Source organism: Myotis davidii, unplaced genomic scaffold, assembly GCF_000327345.1.
Source record: "Myotis davidii unplaced genomic scaffold, ASM32734v1 scaffold453, whole genome shotgun sequence".
In the NCBI taxonomy this organism is placed as follows: Eukaryota; Metazoa; Chordata; class Mammalia; order Chiroptera; family Vespertilionidae; genus Myotis; species Myotis davidii.
In genome coordinates, this window is record NW_006285234.1 from 3069504 (window position 1) to 3088027 (window position 18524).

The 18524-nt window shown below is 47.5% G+C and overlaps 2 protein-coding genes across 13 annotated transcripts in view; one reads left to right on the plus strand and one right to left on the minus strand.

Annotated features, from left to right (window-relative positions):
* The first annotated feature begins 1569 nt into the window (after positions 1 to 1569).
* ATXN1L (ataxin 1 like) lies at positions 1570 to 10571 on the plus strand. 6 transcript variants are annotated; one of them, XM_006755792.2, is made up of 3 exons: positions 1570 to 1768; positions 1878 to 2248; positions 2978 to 10571. In XM_006755792.2, exon 3 carries the CDS (start codon positions 3097 to 3099, stop codon positions 5161 to 5163), a length of 2067 nt encoding a protein of 688 aa, XP_006755855.1. In that variant the 5' UTR covers positions 1570 to 1768; positions 1878 to 2248; positions 2978 to 3096; the 3' UTR covers positions 5164 to 10571. The 6 variants fall into 6 exon arrangements, with proteins under 6 accessions (XP_006755855.1, XP_006755857.1, XP_006755858.1 ...); XM_006755794.2 differs by having other exon boundaries at positions 2981 to 10571; XM_006755795.2 differs by having other exon boundaries at positions 1878 to 1987.
* Positions 10572 to 13189: 2618 nt separating this feature from the next.
* The window catches only part of ZNF821 (zinc finger protein 821), a 38562-nt gene continuing 33227 nt past the window's right edge, over positions 13190 to 18524 (minus strand). For 3 of the 7 annotated variants that reach the window (XM_006755799.2, XM_006755800.2, XM_015558810.1), the window contains 4 exons: positions 16892 to 17037; positions 16144 to 16248; positions 14759 to 14925; positions 13190 to 13975 (listed from right to left, as the gene is read on the minus strand). In XM_006755799.2, the coding sequence (XP_006755862.1) occupies positions 13321 to 13975; positions 14759 to 14925; positions 16144 to 16248; positions 16892 to 17037 (1073 nt within the window). In that variant the 3' untranslated portion in view covers positions 13190 to 13320. Of the gene's footprint in view, positions 13976 to 14758; positions 14926 to 16143; positions 16249 to 16891; positions 17105 to 18524 lie in introns of all 7 variants that reach the window. The other 4 variants (XM_015558811.1, XM_015558812.1, XM_015558813.1 and 1 more) reach the window with 3 other exon arrangements.

Genomic DNA, 18524 nt, shown 5'->3' on the forward strand with positions numbered 1-18524 from the left:
TCTGGCCGGGTGTCCCGGGTCCTCGGGACAGGAAGGGGCCCCCAAACAAGGAAGCATCACCTGCGGGCCTCGCCCCTGCCCCTCTGCTTGAAGGGACGACCCTCCCCCCCTAAACGCCGAGTTCCCCATCCCGGCCCCCACCCTTTTTGGAGCCAGGGTTGGGGGGTCCCAGGAAGCCGAGCCCCCTAGGATCTTCCAAGCCCCTCTCCTCCAGGCGGGCGCACCTCTCGTCCCCCGCGAAGGCTGGTCCCTGGCGGGGTTCAGCCTCTTGGTTCCTGGGCTCTGCTGGCAGCGTTGGCACCCTCTCTGGAGCAGCCCCCCTTCCCCGTTAGCGGGGTGGCAGGCTGCGGCTTCCCCTTGGGAAACCCTCCGGGGGCCCCTCCAGAGGCCGAGGTTTCCGATTCCGAAATGGGTTTGGAGTGGCGGGCACCCGGCACCCAGGCTGGGCCCTTTGTTGTCATTCCCGCAGACCCTGTGCCTCTTTTTTTATTTTATTTTTTTATTGCTTACAGTATTTGAGGCTGCTCTGCCTCTGTATCTATTATTGTTCAAAAGTTTATAATGGTACCCTTTGCCTCTTGCAGCCCTTTCAGGAGCTTGTGTTTGGCTCACCCCGCAGTGACCTGGAGGCAGGTGATTTTCTTGAGTGTTTTAGTTGCAGGGAGCCAGGCTCATGCCTAGGGTTGAAGGTGTGACCCCAGTTTTTTGCCGGGCACGAGGGAGAAAGCTGACGGCTTTTCCTTTACTGGAACTGCCCAGCAAAGGAGGGTTGCGCGACTTGTGGCCCTGGTGTGATTCGTGTTTGTGGGACTAAGAATTTGTCTTTCCACCTTGGTGTCTCCTCTCATCACCTTCTTGTACTAATATATATATCCCCCCACTGAGCCAATCTTAAGAGAGAAATGTTGCCTTCAGTTTGGTTCCGTAGGACTTGCGCAGGATAATGGGTAGTTTCTGAGCCCTGGTCAGTACTGCTTTGTGTGTTTTCAGGGGTGAAGGTTCTGTGCTTCAGCACTTGATGTTTCTGGCATGTGTGGATTCAGATTTTGACAGTTTGGCAGGAGTTTGTGTTCCCACGGTTAGCGGCATGAGGAGCAAGGCAATGTTTTTCATTTTTGTCCTACCTGATTCAGCACTTGTACAGAGTTGTCACTCAGGAAATTTTACATACACACAGGAGACCTTTTTTTTTTAATCCTGAAAATCTGTTAATCAGGCTTCCCCTTGAGTAACTCCCCCTTGACCTCTTTTTCTGCCCCAGAAACATAAATAATTGTTCTTTTCTCTCTAGTGCCGCTTTTCTCATTTAAATAACCTCCACAACCGTGTTTTCATCAGCTCGGAATAAAAGTGAAATCTGTGAAGTTGATTTTTCCCACTTCCCGTTGTTCACTTGGGAACAGTGTTGAGTCTTCCACTTGTATTTGTGCATTTACCTGAGATTGGGATTGGAAATAAATTTAACCTTTGGGGAAGGGGTACAGGTAGAGAATGAAGGATTTAATGTTTAGGCAAACAATGAGATTTGACATGGGAAGTTTTTTCCAGGGATGTCTTCCTACAGATACATGTGCTGTTGCCTCTAGAGAAGATTCATGGAGTTCAATGTCTTTGTGGCTTTTGAATTACTTTTCTTGATGCTCCTGGGAGGGGTCAGAGGTGAGGCTCCTGCTTACTTTATCCCTATGTCTGTTTTCTAGGCTCCCACACCAGCGGGGCGAACACTGCTTCTTACTACAGCTGCTCAGAAGCACCATTGGAAGCTCAGGTATTACAGGAGCTTTGGATACCTTTTTGCAAAAAAAAAAAAAAAAAAAAAAATCTGGGATTCAACAGTGGAAAACAGAACAGACTGTAATATAGAAATCTCTTTTCAGATCTAAAGCACTGGAGCCTGATTGGAAGAAATAGGTGACAAAGTTCATATGCATTGAAGTGTTCAGACCAAAAAGATACTTATGACAATGGACAAAAGCATGTATGAAAGGTGACAACAAGAGAAAGGGGAGAAAGAACTTTCTTACCAATCATAGAGACCTAAGATAGTAACAAACAGGCATATTTGGAGAAATGGAATCAGAATTTTAGGAAGCGGTGCCTAGAGCAGACCTTCAGTGGAAAAGGAGCCATTGACCAAAGAAAACACAAAAAGAAAAAGGAAAGGGAATGAATGAAGAAGGCAAATTGCAGGTGGTCAATGAGAAGAAAAGAAGTCTTGCCAGACTAGGGAACGCAAAGTCTATGTGAGGTCAGACGAGTTTTGTTGCTCTTTGGGGAGGAGGAAAAACAAATAAATGGTAGAACACTATTACAATCACTCTCCCCACAGAGTCCAAGTTTGAATGTGGTTATTTCCTGGAACAAAGAAGATACTCATGTTCATAACAGGTTTAGGGAGCAAGGTTTAAAAAAAGAAAGACATAAGCAGACCTGAGTACTTATTTACACCTGGGTTCTTGAGATGGTGGTGATATGAGGCAAAAGAGAATGAGAGTTTAATCAGGCCTGATGTGGTGGACTGGGGATAGGTGAGATCATAATCCAAATGAGGCTGGCAGAAGGAAGTGAGGATGAGGTCATATGTTCAGGAAAGAAGATAGCACAGTAGTCTTTGGTGGCAAAAGGAGAAACTTAGGAGGAAAGAGCCAGCAGCAGAGACCATGTGTTCAATTCCCTCTTAGGGAAGAATGCTGAGAATAGTCAAGGTCCCCATCAGAGGCACAACTCATCATGCAGCTGTTGGTCTCTGGGTTTGTTGAATGCTTGTCCTTGTAGCTCTGTGGTTTTATGACTGTTTCTTTCATGTCCTAGGCTGAATGAGTAAGGAGGGTAGCATCCTTGTCTGCCCCTCTCTCATACCTCCTTTTTTCCAGTAGTCCTCTTTGTTACATCTTCCTGTGTGGGCACAGTTTCTGCTGTTTCCTTTGATTTGGTTCACCCCTAGGTTACTTTTCTTTGCCTCTGATTTGTTCCCTAGCAGATGTGGGCGCCCCAGCCAGCAGCAGAGAGGGTTCAGGGGAGCCACAGAGAAGCCCCTTCTGATGCCCCAAGGAGCAAGCCGACCCCTTCCAGGCTCCAGGAACATCACAAAGCAATATGAAACCTGTTCATGAAAGGAGTCACGAATGCCTTCCACCAAAGAAACGAGACCTCCCCGTGACCAGCGAGGATATGGGGAGAACTACGAGCTGCTCAACTAACCACACACCCTCCAGTGATGCCTCTGAGTGGTCCCGAGGGATTGTGGTGGCAGGGCAGAGCCAGGCAGGAGCCAGAGTCAGCCTGGGGGGTGATGGAGCTGAGGCCATCACTGGCCTGACGGTGGACCAGTATGGCATGCTGTATAAGGTGGCTGTGCCACCTGCCACCTTCTCCCCAACTGGCCTCCCATCTGTGGTGAACATGAGCCCTTTGCCCCCCACATTTAATGTAGCGTCTTCACTGATTCAACACCCAGGAATCCCCTATCCCCCAATCCACTATGCTCAGCTCCCATCCACCTCTCTGCAGTTTATTGGGTCTCCTTATAGCCTTCCCTATGCTGTGCCACCTAACTTCCTACCGAGTCCCCTCCTTTCCCCTTCTGCCAACCTTGCCACTTCCCACCTTCCACACTTCGTGCCATATGCCTCGCTCCTGGCAGAAGGAACCACTCCTCCCCCCCAGGCTTCATCCCCGGCTCACTCATTCAACAAAACCCCCTCTGCCACCTCCCCACCTGGGCAGTTGCCACATCACTCCAGTACTCAGCCACTGGACCTCGCTCCAGGCCGGATGCCCATTTATTATCAGATGTCCAGGCTACCTGCTGGGTACACCTTGCATGAAGCCCTTCCAACTGGTGCCAGCCCAGCTCTTACCCCTCAGGAGGGCCAGCCTGCTCTGGAAGCAGCCCCTGCCAACGGACAGAGACAGCGAGAGAGAAATTTAGTAAGACGGGAAAGCGAAGCCCTCGACTCCCCCAGCAACAAGGGCGACGGCCAGGGACCGGTGCCAGTGGCAGAATGTGTGGTGGACGGACAGTTGTTTTCAGGTTCTCAGACTGCACGGGTAGAAGTGGCAGTGCCAGCACACCGAGGGACCCCGGACACCGACCTCGAGGTCCAGCGGGTGGTTGGCGCTCTAGCTTCTCAGGACTATCGTGTGGTGGCAGCTCAGAGGAAGGATGAGCCTAGCCCCCTCAACCTGTCCCATCATACCCCTGACCATCAGGGTGAGGGGCGAGGGGCAGCCAGGAACCCAGCAGAGATGGCCGAGAAAAACCAGGCCCGGGGCTTCTGCCCTCAGTCCCATCAGGAACCGGTGAAACATAGACCTTTACCCAAAGCAATGGTTGTAGCCAATGGCAACCTGGTGCCCACTGGAACTGATGCAGGCCTGCTGCCCATGGGCTCGGAGATCCTGATGGCATCAAGTTTGGACCCGCAGGCCAGAGCCATCTTCACAGACAAGGAGCCAACGCCACCCCCCATTACCTCTTCCCATTTGCCCTCCCATTTCATGAAAGGCGCCATCATCCAGCTGGCTACAGGGGAGCTGAAGCGGGTGGAGGACCTCCAGACCCAGGATTTTGTGCGCAGTGCCGAAGTGAGCGGGGGGCTGAAGATCGACTCTAGCACAGTCGTGGACATTCAGGAGAGCCAGTGGCCTGGATTTGTCATGCTGCATTTCGTGGTTGGTGAGCAGCAGAGCAAAGTGAGCATCGAAGTGCCCCCCGAGCACCCTTTTTTTGTCTATGGTCAGGGTTGGTCCTCTTGCAGCCCTGGGCGGACTGCACAGCTCTTCTCTCTGCCCTGCCATCGGCTACAGGTGGGAGATGTCTGCATCTCTATCAGTTTACAGAGCTTGAACAGTAATTCAGTTTCTCAGGCCAGCTGTGCTCCCCCAGGCCAGCTGGGTACCCCCCGAGAAAGGCCTGAGAGGACAGTCTTGGGACCCAGAGAGCAATGTGACAGTGAGGGGAAGAGCCAGCCATCGGGCGAGGGCTCCCGAATGGTAGAGCCCCCGCAGCCAGAGCCTGGTGCTCAGGCCTGCTGGCCAGCTCCGAGCTTCCAAAGATACAGCATGCCAGGGGAGGAGGCACGGGCTGCGGCGCTCCGTCCCTCTTTCATTCCACAGGAGGTAAAGCTGTCCATCGAAGGGCGTTCCAATGCAGGAAAATGAACCTCTCTCCCTGACCAGACTGGGGCTCTACCCCAGAGCTGGGCCTCACCGTGAGCAGGCAGAGGATTTGCACATGTCGAGCAGGGAATGGCTCTCTTGGCAGTGAGATTGGGGGCGGGAGGTGAGGGGAGAGGAGGCACGAAGGCAGCCTCCCAAGGCAGGGTCTGTTGCTCATTACCCTGTGGCATCCTTTAGGACAGCCCCAGAGGATGCTGTGATGGGGAGCAGCAGGCCTGGGCCAAGGAAGTAAGGGGGTGCATGCAGAATAAGAAACATTCCAAATGTCAGGGCCTCCCTGTTCTTTCCTCCCCATTCCTAGCTCCTGAAAGGGGAAAGTCAGGTTTGGGGAGCAGGTGGCAGAGGGAGGGAGCAAAGAAAGAGCCAAAAATGATGATCCACAGCTTATAGTAGCAGTTCAACTGTCTGAAGTTTTTTTTTCCTTTTTTGTGGTGGGAGGGCAGGAGGCCCCATGGTTGGAATAAGGGGGTTCCCACCAGAACTCTTCTTTTGAGAGCTGTGCACTTTAAAGGGTAATTTTGTTACACAGATGTCTATGGCTGGTTTGTGGGGGAGGAGTACTCATCTGCGGGACTCTGGTTGATCCTGCTTCAGCCCTTTTCCATTTCTCTTCACCATTCCTTCCACAAGCTTCTAGCACCAGGAGAGAGAGAAGCCCCTCCAAGGTTCAGAGTGAAGTAATGCTTTGGCGGGGACCCAGTCAGGGGACTTTGGGAGAAAGACCTTATGGCCAGACTGACCGGGCTCTAGGCAGGTTTTTTGGAAAGGTAGCCAACCTAACAAAGCTCCTCCTACCCAGCATGCCAGACCTGCTACAAAATTGTTCTGAATCTAGTTGGTAATGGTAACTTCTGAAAGAACCAATGGACCCTTTTCCCCAGGCCCTGCACCCCTCCTCTGTCTGTGTTGTGCCTAAGTGCCTGCGTGGCTCCCACCCTTCTGCTGCCCTAACCCCTCTGCATGGTTTCTTGACCTGGGCCTAATTTGTAGCTGCACTGCCTTTCCCCTTCTGCAAAACTGGTTTTGTTTACTTTGACCAAGACCTCTAGTTTTTGGTGTGTAGGGGTCTCTTTGGTTTCCCCTTCAATTATATTCTCTGTTTTTAAAAACTCAGAAAGAATCATGTCCCCTCTGCAGCAGAACAGCTTGGTGGAGAAATGAGAAGAGAACTGTGCCCTGGGTCAGGGCAAATACACCTGGCAGGGCAGTTTTTCCACAGCTCCTCCCATTTTAATTCCACTTCCTCTCCTCCTTGTCCCCTTTTACAGCCAGCTCTAAGGTTCTGGGATAGTCTCGATGACGTTCAATACCTGAAGTCACCTAGATTTCATTTTGTGGTGGGGTATTCCTCTGCAAAGAGTATTTTCAATCTTAGTTGCATCTGCCCCTCTGTGTCTTAAGCCCGCATTTTTTTTTACAACTTTTAGCAGCAGCTCAGGCTGTGGGATTCTACTGGGTATTGAGAACTAGGCTCCCCCACCAGCTTTCAGGTGAGTGGGTGGGTTTTTTGTTTGTATTTCAGGGGTCTTTAGACTCTTGAAGCAACTCAGGGTATTGTCCACCTAGCTCTCTGGTGAGGCTTCTCCCAGGGTACGATCCTGGCATTTCCTTTAGAAATGTCTTTGGATGGGTCAAGGCCTGGCCTGTCATCAGGAGTCTCAAACCTCTGAGGTCTGATCTCTGCTCTGTCAAAGGCTTTAGGCAAGTCTTATGACCTCTCACTCTTTCACTTCCTCCCCAGCTGCCAAATGGGGATAAATAATCTTACCTACCTCCTGGGGGAGGGGGAGTTCTGAGAATGGAGTCATTCTTAGTGTTCAGGTGCTAAAGGTTGTTCTCCTGGGGGAACAAAGTGGCTGAAACTGGCTTGTTTTTTACAAGCCCTACACTCCACTCTTATTCCTTGAGAGCAGTTACCTGGTCAGTCGCCTTTTGGAGGCTCATCCAAAGGAAGCTGCTGACCTGACCGCAAGTACTTAAGTCTCTGGTTCACTCAGAACCAAACACCAACCTTGTCTGGTGAACACTCAACCTTGTACTCATTTGGGTTCATGCCCGTTCCCTTCTCTGTTCCCCCATTCTCTCTGAATGCTGCTTTCTTTGGTTTATTTTCTACCGTGGGGGCCTCTGGGGCTGAGTCTTGAGGAATCTTTTCAGAGGATGGCCTTGGAGAAGGTCTTCTCTCTGGCTGTTCCAGGAGCAACTCATCCCTAGGGATTATTGTTTGCACGGGTTTCTCAGAAACATCCTTCCTATAGGAAGGCTCATCAACTGAATATAGTGACGTGCACATGGTAGACACTCAAGAAATGTCCATCAGGGACACCAACTGAGCTTCCTTCTCATGGGAGCAAATCTATATCTAACCAGATACCTGCCAAGTAGTTTAAATCAAATAACGCTCCTCTACCCAGCCCGGTAACTTCCACTTCATCCTGGAAAGAGAAAACCTTGTGCACCTTGACAAGTTGGGCGCTGCCCTTTCTGCTGCTGTTCCTCTTCTGTCTCTTGCTGGGAAAGCAATGCCAGCAACTCCCCTGATACTGTGCCGTGAGCATGTAATTAATATATTAATACTTGATTTTGCCGAGCTGCAGAGGTGTCTTTTGTAAAATACGGTCTCCCAGCAGAAGCAGCTCTGTGCTGTAATTCTTGGTCAGAGCTGTGGCATTCCCTTCGCCTTTTCTCTCTGGTTCAGTCTTCCAGGCACGAGGAGTAAGAGTAACTTATAGCATGTCCGTTCCTCCTTATAGGAATTTCATAAGTTTGCAAAAGATCTAAGTGGTTTTGAGAGAGTGAGCATTTTAGTGGGAAGCTGTCAGCTTTTGGGGGAATAGACAATTGAAGAAGGCCAGAGCCAGTCCCTTGTCAGGGGTAGGACATTCCCAGAGCTTAGGGATAGAAAGGAGGACTGCTAACTTTGACACAAAGTGGAAATGACTATACCACTTTGAAAGGAGGGGAACCAGGTCAAGGATGGGTATTGCCATCACCATTCCTATCAAGATTAGTGTACGTGGGGTGGGGAGGGGGCCATGTGGAGAAGCAGAGCCTGAGAGTTCAGAGCTGAGCACTCGTATCTCGTATGGGGAGGGGCCCCAGTAGATCTGGACTGACCCTTCTACATTCTTGGCCCCAGTTAATCATTATGCCAAGGGCTTTGGTCTGTGCTGCTTTGCCACTGCTGCTGTCTGCTCATTGTCCTGCCTGCTGCCCTTTATAGCTCTGTCCTTCCATGTCTCTGGCCATATACATGAAATCCAGGCATCCTTTTAATTCTCACCTGTGCAAGTGTTACTTTATAGCAAAGTCTCGGTGACTAGGAATAGTATGACTTGGTGCTGGCGGGCTGGTGAATCCAAAGGGATGTGGCTTTAGTGCTTATCAGGAGCCCCTTGGCTCCAAATATCTGAGTGTCTTGAGGGAGAAACAAGCAGGTCCTACAAGTGGGTGTTTTCTGTGTATTAATTTCTCTCCTTTGTGGTATCTTCTATCCTATTTTTAAAAATGATTGATGGGGAACCAGGTTAGGACCTGTGCCAGCATCCCAGGGAGGTTCACCTGGCTCCAGTTCATCTGGTTTGGGGTTGGGAAAGGGTTTGAAGTTTGAACTAGCCCTGCTCAGTGAGGTTTAGTTTTATTTTTACTCATAGGAGATGCACAGGTTGGTGGTATGATTGAAACTTGCAACAGGCAGGCATATTGAAGAGTTGAGTGATCACACTGGAGGTGAGGGTGGACATGGATTCACTGGGAAAGGGCCTGGGTCCATTGGAGTAAAGATAACCTGATTAATTGGCCATGGGGGATTAGGTCACAGTCTTAAAAGCAAAGTAAATAGGGCAGAGGCCAAGTTTTAGGGAGGCTTCTTGGCCTCCTACGGCTAAGTTTACTAAACCACATTGAAGCTACAATACTTTCCAGATGGGAAAAAGTGTACACTACAGTTGAAGAGCTGAACTGTGCTAAGTTGGATGTTAACCAGGAACCTATTAGCCCTTTGCTGGGAAGCCTTCGCCCTCCAAGCTTCCCTGGAGTAAGGAAGGCCTTCCACATTATGCAATAATAAAATAAGCACCTGGGTCTCTGCAGCTGTCAGTGGCTCCTTCAACTCTAGGATCATTCTTTGGACCAGAAGCCTGGTCTGGGCCTAAGAGAACACTGGCCCTCAAGATGCTAGCGTTGACTGCACTCTCTCCTTACCTGCAGACTATGCACAGTGCCTGGGGCGGAAGGAAGAGAGGTGGTGTGGTTTGCCCTAAAAAATAAATGCACTTTTCACACTAAAGTTTCTTTAATAGTTCTGTTAAGCCTAGATTCTCCCTCTGTAGATTGCAAACTCAAAAGTCTGTGTGGTCCCAAAGCCATTCTAACTGCAAATGCTCAGCAGTGAAGGTGGCCTCAAATTGGGTTCCTGTCTGCAGTGTGTGTGGCAGCAGCCCATGTGCCTTTACCTATTGTCAAACTTGCAAGCATTTATTTCTGTCATGGGGACTGAGGTTCATCAGAGAGAGAGCACGAGTGTGAGCTGATGACACAGTGGTTTTACACCCACTCCCTGGACAGGGAGTTTGCATGTAGTTGTGAGCTGAGTGGTTAGTGCATTGCTGGTATTGCTGAAGGCAGAGTTCATCCCTCATTTGTTTGATACTCACATTTGAGAGAATCTTGTGTTGGGGGGAAAACCGACTGTTCTCGTGGCAAACTTGAAGTATTAAAAATAAGGCTGTCCCCTACAACCTTCCTAGTCAAATACAGGATCCCTGTAGCCAAATTGTATGTTCCAGCTGCAGAGAGCAAACTGCTCTCAGCTTGCACAGCACCTTAGGGGAGGGAAGAATATATGAATATGGAATGGGGTGGAGAAAGCATGGGAATGTCATTCAATTGGCTTTAGGGTCCCAAGGAATAGAGGTCGGCACTGGGGAGGTCTGGGTGGATCTAATTGGTGTAGGAATTCCCTGTAGATAAATTACTGACCCCCAACTACCATCCCCAGTATGTAATGGCTGAATTAATATGTAATCAACCGCATTGTATCTAAAGCCTTAGAACTAGTCAGGTGCTCCCCCCACCCATACCATTTCTTACCCTCTAATCCTACCTGATCTTTAACAAAGCATTAATAATTCTAAGGATAATCTCTATTTTGTTGTGCTTTTTTGTAACTGTTTTAAATAAATCAATTTGTACTGTATATTTGTACTTTTGTGAGATCCTTTTTGCTGTTTTACCATTTTAAGTCTCTGTACTTGGCTACACACAGATTGTATTTTTATTGTTAATGCTCTTCTTATGGATACCTGCATTTAACTTGTGGACTATGTAAACACAATATATATCAATATCTATATATCTATATATCTATCTATATAAACTACTAGCTTTTCCTTTTGGTGTTTGCGCCTTTTTCCTATCCTAGCATTAGATGATGGCCATTGGGTGGGGGGATAGAAACCCTTCGTGGGAGAGCTTTTAATAGAGGGCAAATGGTGCCCATTTTCATGTGGTGGACTCCGGGCAGATTATGTGAGCTGGTGCTGAAGCATTTTGATGCTGTGTATGTCAGAGACCCAGAAGTCTACTTATAGACTTAGATACTATCACAGTCGGTCAAAAGGACCTGTAAAAGTCTCTCAGGAATACTGCCAGAAATTGCTGGAATAAGCCAGTTGCAATGATAGTTACTGCTTTTTAGAAAGCTTGCCAATGGTAGAGGTGAAACACTGGGATACAAGATAGTGACTCAGATACACTTATTGAGTACTTACTATGTGCCACAAACTATCCTAAGTGCATTATATATTAATAATCATTTATTGCTAGTATTATTTCCAATTTATGGGTGGGGAAACCAAGAAAGAGGTCAAATAACTTACCTGAAGTTACATAGCTATTAAATAGCAGTGCAGAATTTTAAATCCAGGCATCTAACTCTTGAGTCTATTATAGTTCTGAAAATTAAATGAGATAATCCATGTAAAATGCTCAGAATAATCTTTGACATAGTGAATACACAACCATTTTGAAGGATCCCAGGTAGGCCTTCAATAAGGAGCTCTGAGAAAAAGGCATTTGGTTCAATTACTTTCTTCTAAATGTCCAGTACGTCATAATAAGCTTATTGAAATTCTTGTACTTTTCAGAACAGAAATATTTCAACCTGCCTGGAAAGACTTAACCCTAGTTCAGTGGTTGGGGGTGTTGGGTCAGTTAACACGATTAAATAGCCTTGAACCTATGGAGGTCAGAGAAGCGTCCAAGTTTCCTTGTGATGATATTGGAAGAGGTCCACATTCCTGGCATAGTTATTTTTCTGGCTACAAGTTAACTAGGGCACTTCCTTCTGGACCTCAAGATCTATAATTATCTAAACTGTACACAACCTTTGTTGCAGGCTAAGGAAAGTTCTGTGCTTGTTCCGTACCATCACAGAAGCTTTTTAGAAATGACCTCAGCTCTTGTCTCTTCCATGGTTTGTCAACCATACCAACTGCCAGAGTGGTCATTTTGCTCTAGCCCTGACCCACTATCGACTTGAGTTCTCATATCACCTTAATTCTGCATTATCCTACAATAGCTCTGGGAAATGATTAAAATGATGAATTACCTCTTCTCTCAAACATGAGTTTCTTGGTACTATGGACCTTAATATTGCAGCTATTTATATTAACATATTCCTAAGTGCAGCTGTCTGCTCTCTGGGATGGGGTTTTAAAAGTTTGACAAACTGGCTCGATTGGGTGTCATCCGTGCACCGAGAGGTCACCAGTTCCATTCCCAGTTAGGGCACATGCCTGAATTGCGGGCTTGATTCCCCAGCAGTGGGCATGCAGGAGACAGCTGATCAATATTTCTCTCTCTCTCCCTAAAAATAAATAAAAAGATATTGAGGAAAAAAGTTGACAAACTGAATTCTGCTAGGGAAAGTAGCCAGCACCTAGTCTAAATGCCATATTCTCTTTAGAAAATGCCAGTTATGCCCCCTACTAGTGGGTGCCACAGAGTTTTGCCACGACAGCCACCTCCTACACACACAAACACATACACACACGCGCGCACACACACACACACACTCCATGCCCTGCCCACCGTGGGCCTGGGGCCTAAGGCCATTGTTGCATACCGAACCCAATTTGCTCTATGTGTGTAAAATCACAGAGAAGCATGAATGGATAACAATAGAAAATTATATTGGGACAGTGGGATTAGCAATTTTGCACAGAAAGTTTTGGAGATGTTTACTATAGTCTGCCTGAAATTGGGACAAAATTGAAAAAGTTGCTTTGGAAAGTGTGAAAACTGCTAGTGAACTCTATTCTCCCCTATAAGGAGAAATAACTGAAATTGATGAAGGTTTTGCAGAAAATCCAGGATCTGTCAACAGATCTTGTTATGAAGATGATTGGCTGATCAAGATGACACTCAGTAACACTTCAGAACTACATGAACTGTGAAGAAGCATATGAGAAATATACAAAATCTACTGAGGAGTGAAAATGGAACCCCCTGAATAAAGAAGTATGAAACCACTTTTTAAAAAATGAAAATGCCAGTTATGAAGAAAGGCATCTACTACCAAGTTTGGAAAAGTTAAGTTAGGTTTTAATAGTCCTTCAGACTGTTAATTACCTTCTTTAGGGTTGTGGGACTGGACCCTCACAAAGTCAGCATCCGTTCTTCAACATCACAGTTATGTCTCATCAACTTGTAACGGCCCAAATACCCAGGGATCTTTGCTTGGAGAGCCTACGTTGAGGCGCACCCTCCCTCAGAAAAGAACCACTGCCAGAAGTCTGCCTGAAAACTTCCACCCAGGTCTCTCCCAGATCACTTCATTTGCTAGAATGAAACTGAGAGAAGAGCAGGAAATGGCCAATAAAGATAAAATTAATTTATTTGCCCTTACAACTCTATGGGCCACCTGGGGGCCCCACAGTCCTACAGCATGCCCTGCAGCGGTGGGCCGGGGAGTCCAGTTCTGTGGAGTGCCTGCTCCCTTGTCCAGAAGGTCCATCTGCAACAAACCAGGGCCCGCCTCTGGCAGTAAGGACAGGGCCCTGTGGTGGCTGCAGCACTGGTCCCTGTGGGCTTGGGTGGGCGGGTGAGCAGGAGGGCAGGCAGGAAAGTGTTTGTGGTTCAGTGCAGAGAGCTGCTGTTCTGCTCCTCAAAGGCCATCTTGCCCAGGAGCTGGCTGTCCAACTCTACCCCACTCACAGGTAGCTGGAAGAAGTTCATTTCGGCTGCTAAAGCTGCCATGGCAGAAGGGTCCTGGCCAAACTGAGCTCGCAACATCATGTCCATCTTCTCCAGCCTCCTCTTGAGCCGCTTGGCCTCCCGCTCCCGGATGAGCCGGGCCTGCCGCTTCTCCGGGGTCTCATTGGCCCGCTTGAGCCTCATGGCCTCCCGATCCCGCTGCAGCCGGCGAGCCCGCTGCTCATCTGTCTCCTGCATGCGCTGCAGGCGCTTGGCCTCGCGGTCCCTCATGCGCCTTACCTCCCGCTCCTCGGGGGTCTCATTGTCCCGCCGGCTCTTCTTGGCTGTGCGCTCTCGTTCCAGCCGCTGCAACCTTACTTCCAAAGGCTCGTTCTGTCGACGGAGGGCCCACTTGCGTACGCTGGGGGTCTGGGCTTCCAGTAGCTTACGGTAGGCAGCACAGTTGTTGCACACAAGCAGAATTCCAGCGGGGTAAACTGGAGGACTAAAGGCAATGTCCTTCCCCTCGGCGCTGGAGGGGCCCTCACTGTGGGCTGGGGGTAGGGAATCCATATTAAGTACTTCAGGAAGTTTCTCACTGGGAAGCAAAAATTTTGGATGATTAGTGTCACCTTCTAACAAGGCTCTGGTATTCAATTCTGACTTACTCTTGTCCTACCTACGCCAGTTGCTCCAATTTCACCACTAGGGGTCAGTTTGACTTCCTCTCCACCCCTGCTCTCCTTTGGGCTAGGCGTGTGCACCAAGTTTTAAAGCCCACCTGGAGTTAGAGACTGAACCAAAGGCCACAGCAAGCCACTAAAAATCAGACAAACCCTTAAAACGAGCCCTTTCTGTTCAAGCCAGAATGGTGGTGTTTGGTAGACACTGTGCAGAGCAGTACTGCGGTGGGAGGCAGTCCTTGAGGTAGAGGCTGCCTTTAGGGCAGGTACAGTCCACTGGCTCAAGCGCCTGCCTGGCCAGTTCTGCACTGCTTGCTAGCATATGGGACTAGGACACAATTCCCACTGTTCCAGGCGCCCTTGGATACAATAGAGACATGTCCCCACATCAGGGTCCTTTCAGCACCCTATAACTGTTCTCCATACTTTACCATGAATATTCTTAGACTTCCCCATACCTCTTTCTAGATGAAAATACTATACTGACAGGGAAAAGAAATAGGGATTCATTTCCCTTTGGCGATAGCTAATGGAAGGGGCATATTTACTGGTCTTGTTACTTGTATTTCCGAAGAGTTTTAGGATTACAATTAGTTGCCTTTGCGTTACTGATCTCTAGCCTTTCCTTTGACTTGGGAAAGCAGAATCCACACCCAGTAACCTGTTCCCAACACAAGAGGGCTAGGTGCCCAGCTAACCTGTTAAACGTGGCGTGGCTGGTGAAACGGGCTCCACACACAGCACAGTTAGACCGCTGGTCCTCCGAGTGGATGAGGAGGTGGCGACCCAATGACCCTGGGGAGCTAAGGGCCCGGCCACAGACAGGACACATATAGCTCTTGGCACTCACAACTGCTGCAGTGTGCTGCAAAACAAGCCTCAATCGGTCACCTCACGCCACCTCCAAGACAATCTACACCCATTTAGAAACTACTTTAGGGGAAACATCCCCTTTCTTTAGTCTCAGAACAAGGGACTTGCAACTATTTTCCCTCTTTAGCACCTGGAAAATTAAAACTTCGTGTTAATGGGCTTTCAGAAGGGCCAGGCCATTCAGACCACTGCTCACATTTCATTAGTTTGAGTTCTACTACTTATTGAATTGCAATTGCCTACTTATTGAATACAGTTCAATAATGAGGCAATTCATTAAGACTTGATTATATTCTGGGACGTGTGGCTGAACTAAGGAACAATGGGCTCCAGAGCTGTCTTCCAAGCCTGAGAGAATTCATGATTGGGGTAATTTCTCTCTGAATGCTTGCCTCACATTGTACAGGTCCAAGTCCAAGTGAAGGGATCAATGAAGGCCAGTCCAGAAGCTAACTGGGAAGACTGGTACTCAAAAGGTACAAGTGCCCTGCCTTCCTTTAATCTTTTAAAGACAGTCTTTTGAAGAAATGTGTCTCCTCATAAACTATCTATCTTTACACTATAACCCAGGCTGCCATGTGTGCTGAAGCCTTTTCAATACGGCTCACAAGGCACAGGTGCTCTGCGAGTGGATCAGGGGGAAAAGAACACAAAAGTCTGTCTTGCCCGGCCGGAGTGGCTCCGTTGGCTGGGCATGGTCCTGTGCACTGCAGGGTTGCTGGTTCAATTCCTGGTCAGGGCACATGCCCGGATTGGGCATTTGATCTCTGGTCAGGGAGCGTACGGAAGGCAGCTGATTGATGTTTCTCTCTCTTTCTCTCCCTTCTTCTCTCTAAGCATGTTCTCAGATGAGGATTAAAAAAAAAGTTTGTCTTATTCTCATCCCCTTACTTAAACTAACTTTCTCCAGTATTTCAGAAACATTTATGTTAACTCATCTTTTCTTTAAAACAGAGCCCTCATTATTAATAGGCGTTTTTATTTCACTGTTTAAAATATGCATTAAGTAATTTTTTAAAATGGAACTTCATTTTCATAGTATGTCTGCCTGGGAACCCCAGGACACATTTACCCAGCATATTCCACTTATTCTCCAAAATGTTCTGAGGACTGGAGTGAGTCTGAATGAGGTTCCTTTGGGAGCTGGAGACAAAGGCTAAACAAGCTGCTGGCCCTCGAGTTCCAGCGCACGCAGCTCCCCGCGCCTTACCTGGTACACGTGAGCAATCAGCTGCTCCCGACTCCCACAGTCTAGTTGGCAGAGGGGACACTGGCAGAGTCCAAGTAAGGGGTCAGTATTCAAATTCTCTGTGACCTGCAATTCAATAAGCAGACAATTCATTAAGACTGCTGACCAGTCTCTTCCCTGCCCCTACTTCTTTTACAGGGTATCCTGTTATAAAAAATAAACCTGATATCATGTATTATTCTCAGGTTTCCCTATGGACCAAAGGAAAAACTACTAGGGAGATGGGAGTTAAACTTGCACTTATCTTTATTTTCTCCAGGGTTTCCTGCCATGAGGGCATAGGCCTGCCCCAGAGAAAGCTTAGCTATTGTTTTCCCCAAGGTAAACTGTAGAGAAAGGATTAGCTTTCCTCTTGCCATGCTTCTTGCAGGAATCTTCAGGAAACAATTTAGTGAGGTAACACTTTGACTTAAATTTGCAAATATATTCAAGAGCACACCTCAGGAAGTCAGCTAATAGTTTTGTAAAGGTGGATATTCTGTCTGGAAAGAGAGCTGTACATGGTGGAGTGATATGTCGGTGGAAAAGGAAAGCGAGTGTGATAAGAATTGTGTCTGAGGTTTGGATAACTGGCGCTGTGAAGGAAGAGGGGCTTCATATGAAGGCCCAGGAGACTGTTAGAGGCAAGACTGTTATATATGGACGAGAGGCATCAGGCCAAACAGAAGAGTAAGGGATCTCCCAGACTCAGGAGCCATTTGTCACTTGCCTCATGCTCTACCACTTCGTTCCCACCAACAGGCTGTTCTGCATTTTCTAACTCTTTTTCCACTTTGACCACCCCTCCATCTTCCTCTGATGTGTGGGAAGAGACTTCATCTTGTGTGGTCTCCTCTTCATCACCCTCACTGTCACCTGGAACACACAAACTTGTCACTTGTTCTGATTTTTGCAAGGAATACATCTTGAGTTGCTTTCCACCCTAGAGTTTGCAGTTATAATGGAAAACATTTTTAGATCTTCCATAATAGTTTGTATCAGTGCTTAGTTGGGTACAAATCATGTTAAGTGGAAACCAGTTATAGCTGTTGTTTATAATGCCATATACACACTAAAGAGAAAATCTGAGGCAAAACTGCACTGGGAAATGGTTATTGGCCTTATACAATATCATAAAAATAGTTACTTCTTACACGTTTCCCAAATATCTCATACTTCAAATCACACCTCCTTCATACCTCACACCATGCTCATTCCCACAACATACCACCTCTGATTTGCCAACACTTTGCACTGGTTTTATTACCTTACTTTTCTCCATAACCCCCCACCCCTCGCACAATTTCTCCATGGTGTCACATATACTACTCTATTGTGAGTCCCGCTAATCTGTCCTCTCCCAACAAACCCCAAGGCACACTTAAATAAACACCAACAAGTTTTTCTTTCCTCTAATCAATAAAGGAGGCAGTAGTAAATTAGGTTAAAATGATGTCACTTTACAGGGCATAGGGAAAAGGCTGTTCAGTACAGTGGAAAATTAGTGCAGCAAACAACCTCAGGCAGTTTGTAGTGGTATTTGACTGTGTTCTTATTACTCTGCTAGTAACTCAGCATCCTAGGCTAAATAAATCCATTGTTTCTGTGGGTTCTTTGGATTATCTGATGGATGCATTAAGTAGAGGTTATTCTTTACTTTAGAATGAAATATAATTTATTGTGACTAAAGTAAGAATTGAATGTTTTAGTTTAGAGAGCAGGTTGCGGCTGTGGGGAGGTCAAGGTTTGTGGGAGCTGAATTTCTGCCCTATTATTTATAAAGTAGGGAGAAATTTTTTTTTTTTTGAAAAAGAAACCCACAATTACAAAGGGGGTTCTTCTGAAAGGAAAAAAAGTGCTAGTACTTTGAGGATCACAAGTGGAAGCCAAGCCTAGGGAAGCTACCATAGTCCAGCCCCAACCTCACCTGGCTCCTGGACCCCTGGTCTGATTGCAAGCAAGAGAGAAATACAGAGTAGAGAGTTTCACCAGTCTCTCTGCATGGGCAGTGAGATTCAGCTTTCCCAGCTAACAGTGCTATTGTCTTCTCTCTTCTATCCCTTGCACATTTTCTAAATCCACCAGTATCTGGGCAAAACTGGTCCTATTCTCTTTCTTCTTAAGAAAATCCAACCGATACACATCGAGGAACCGAAGATGGCGGCATAGGTTAACGCCGGAGATTGCTGCCTTGAACAACCAATTCAAATTAAGCTTGAACCAGGGAACAGACAACATCCAGAACCACAGGAGGGCTGGCTGAGTGGAAATTCTACAACTAGGAGTAAAGAGAATATCATATCCAGACTCAGAGGAGGCGCAGTGCTGAAGTGAAATTCCCAGGTGCGGAGTGCGCGGAGCGG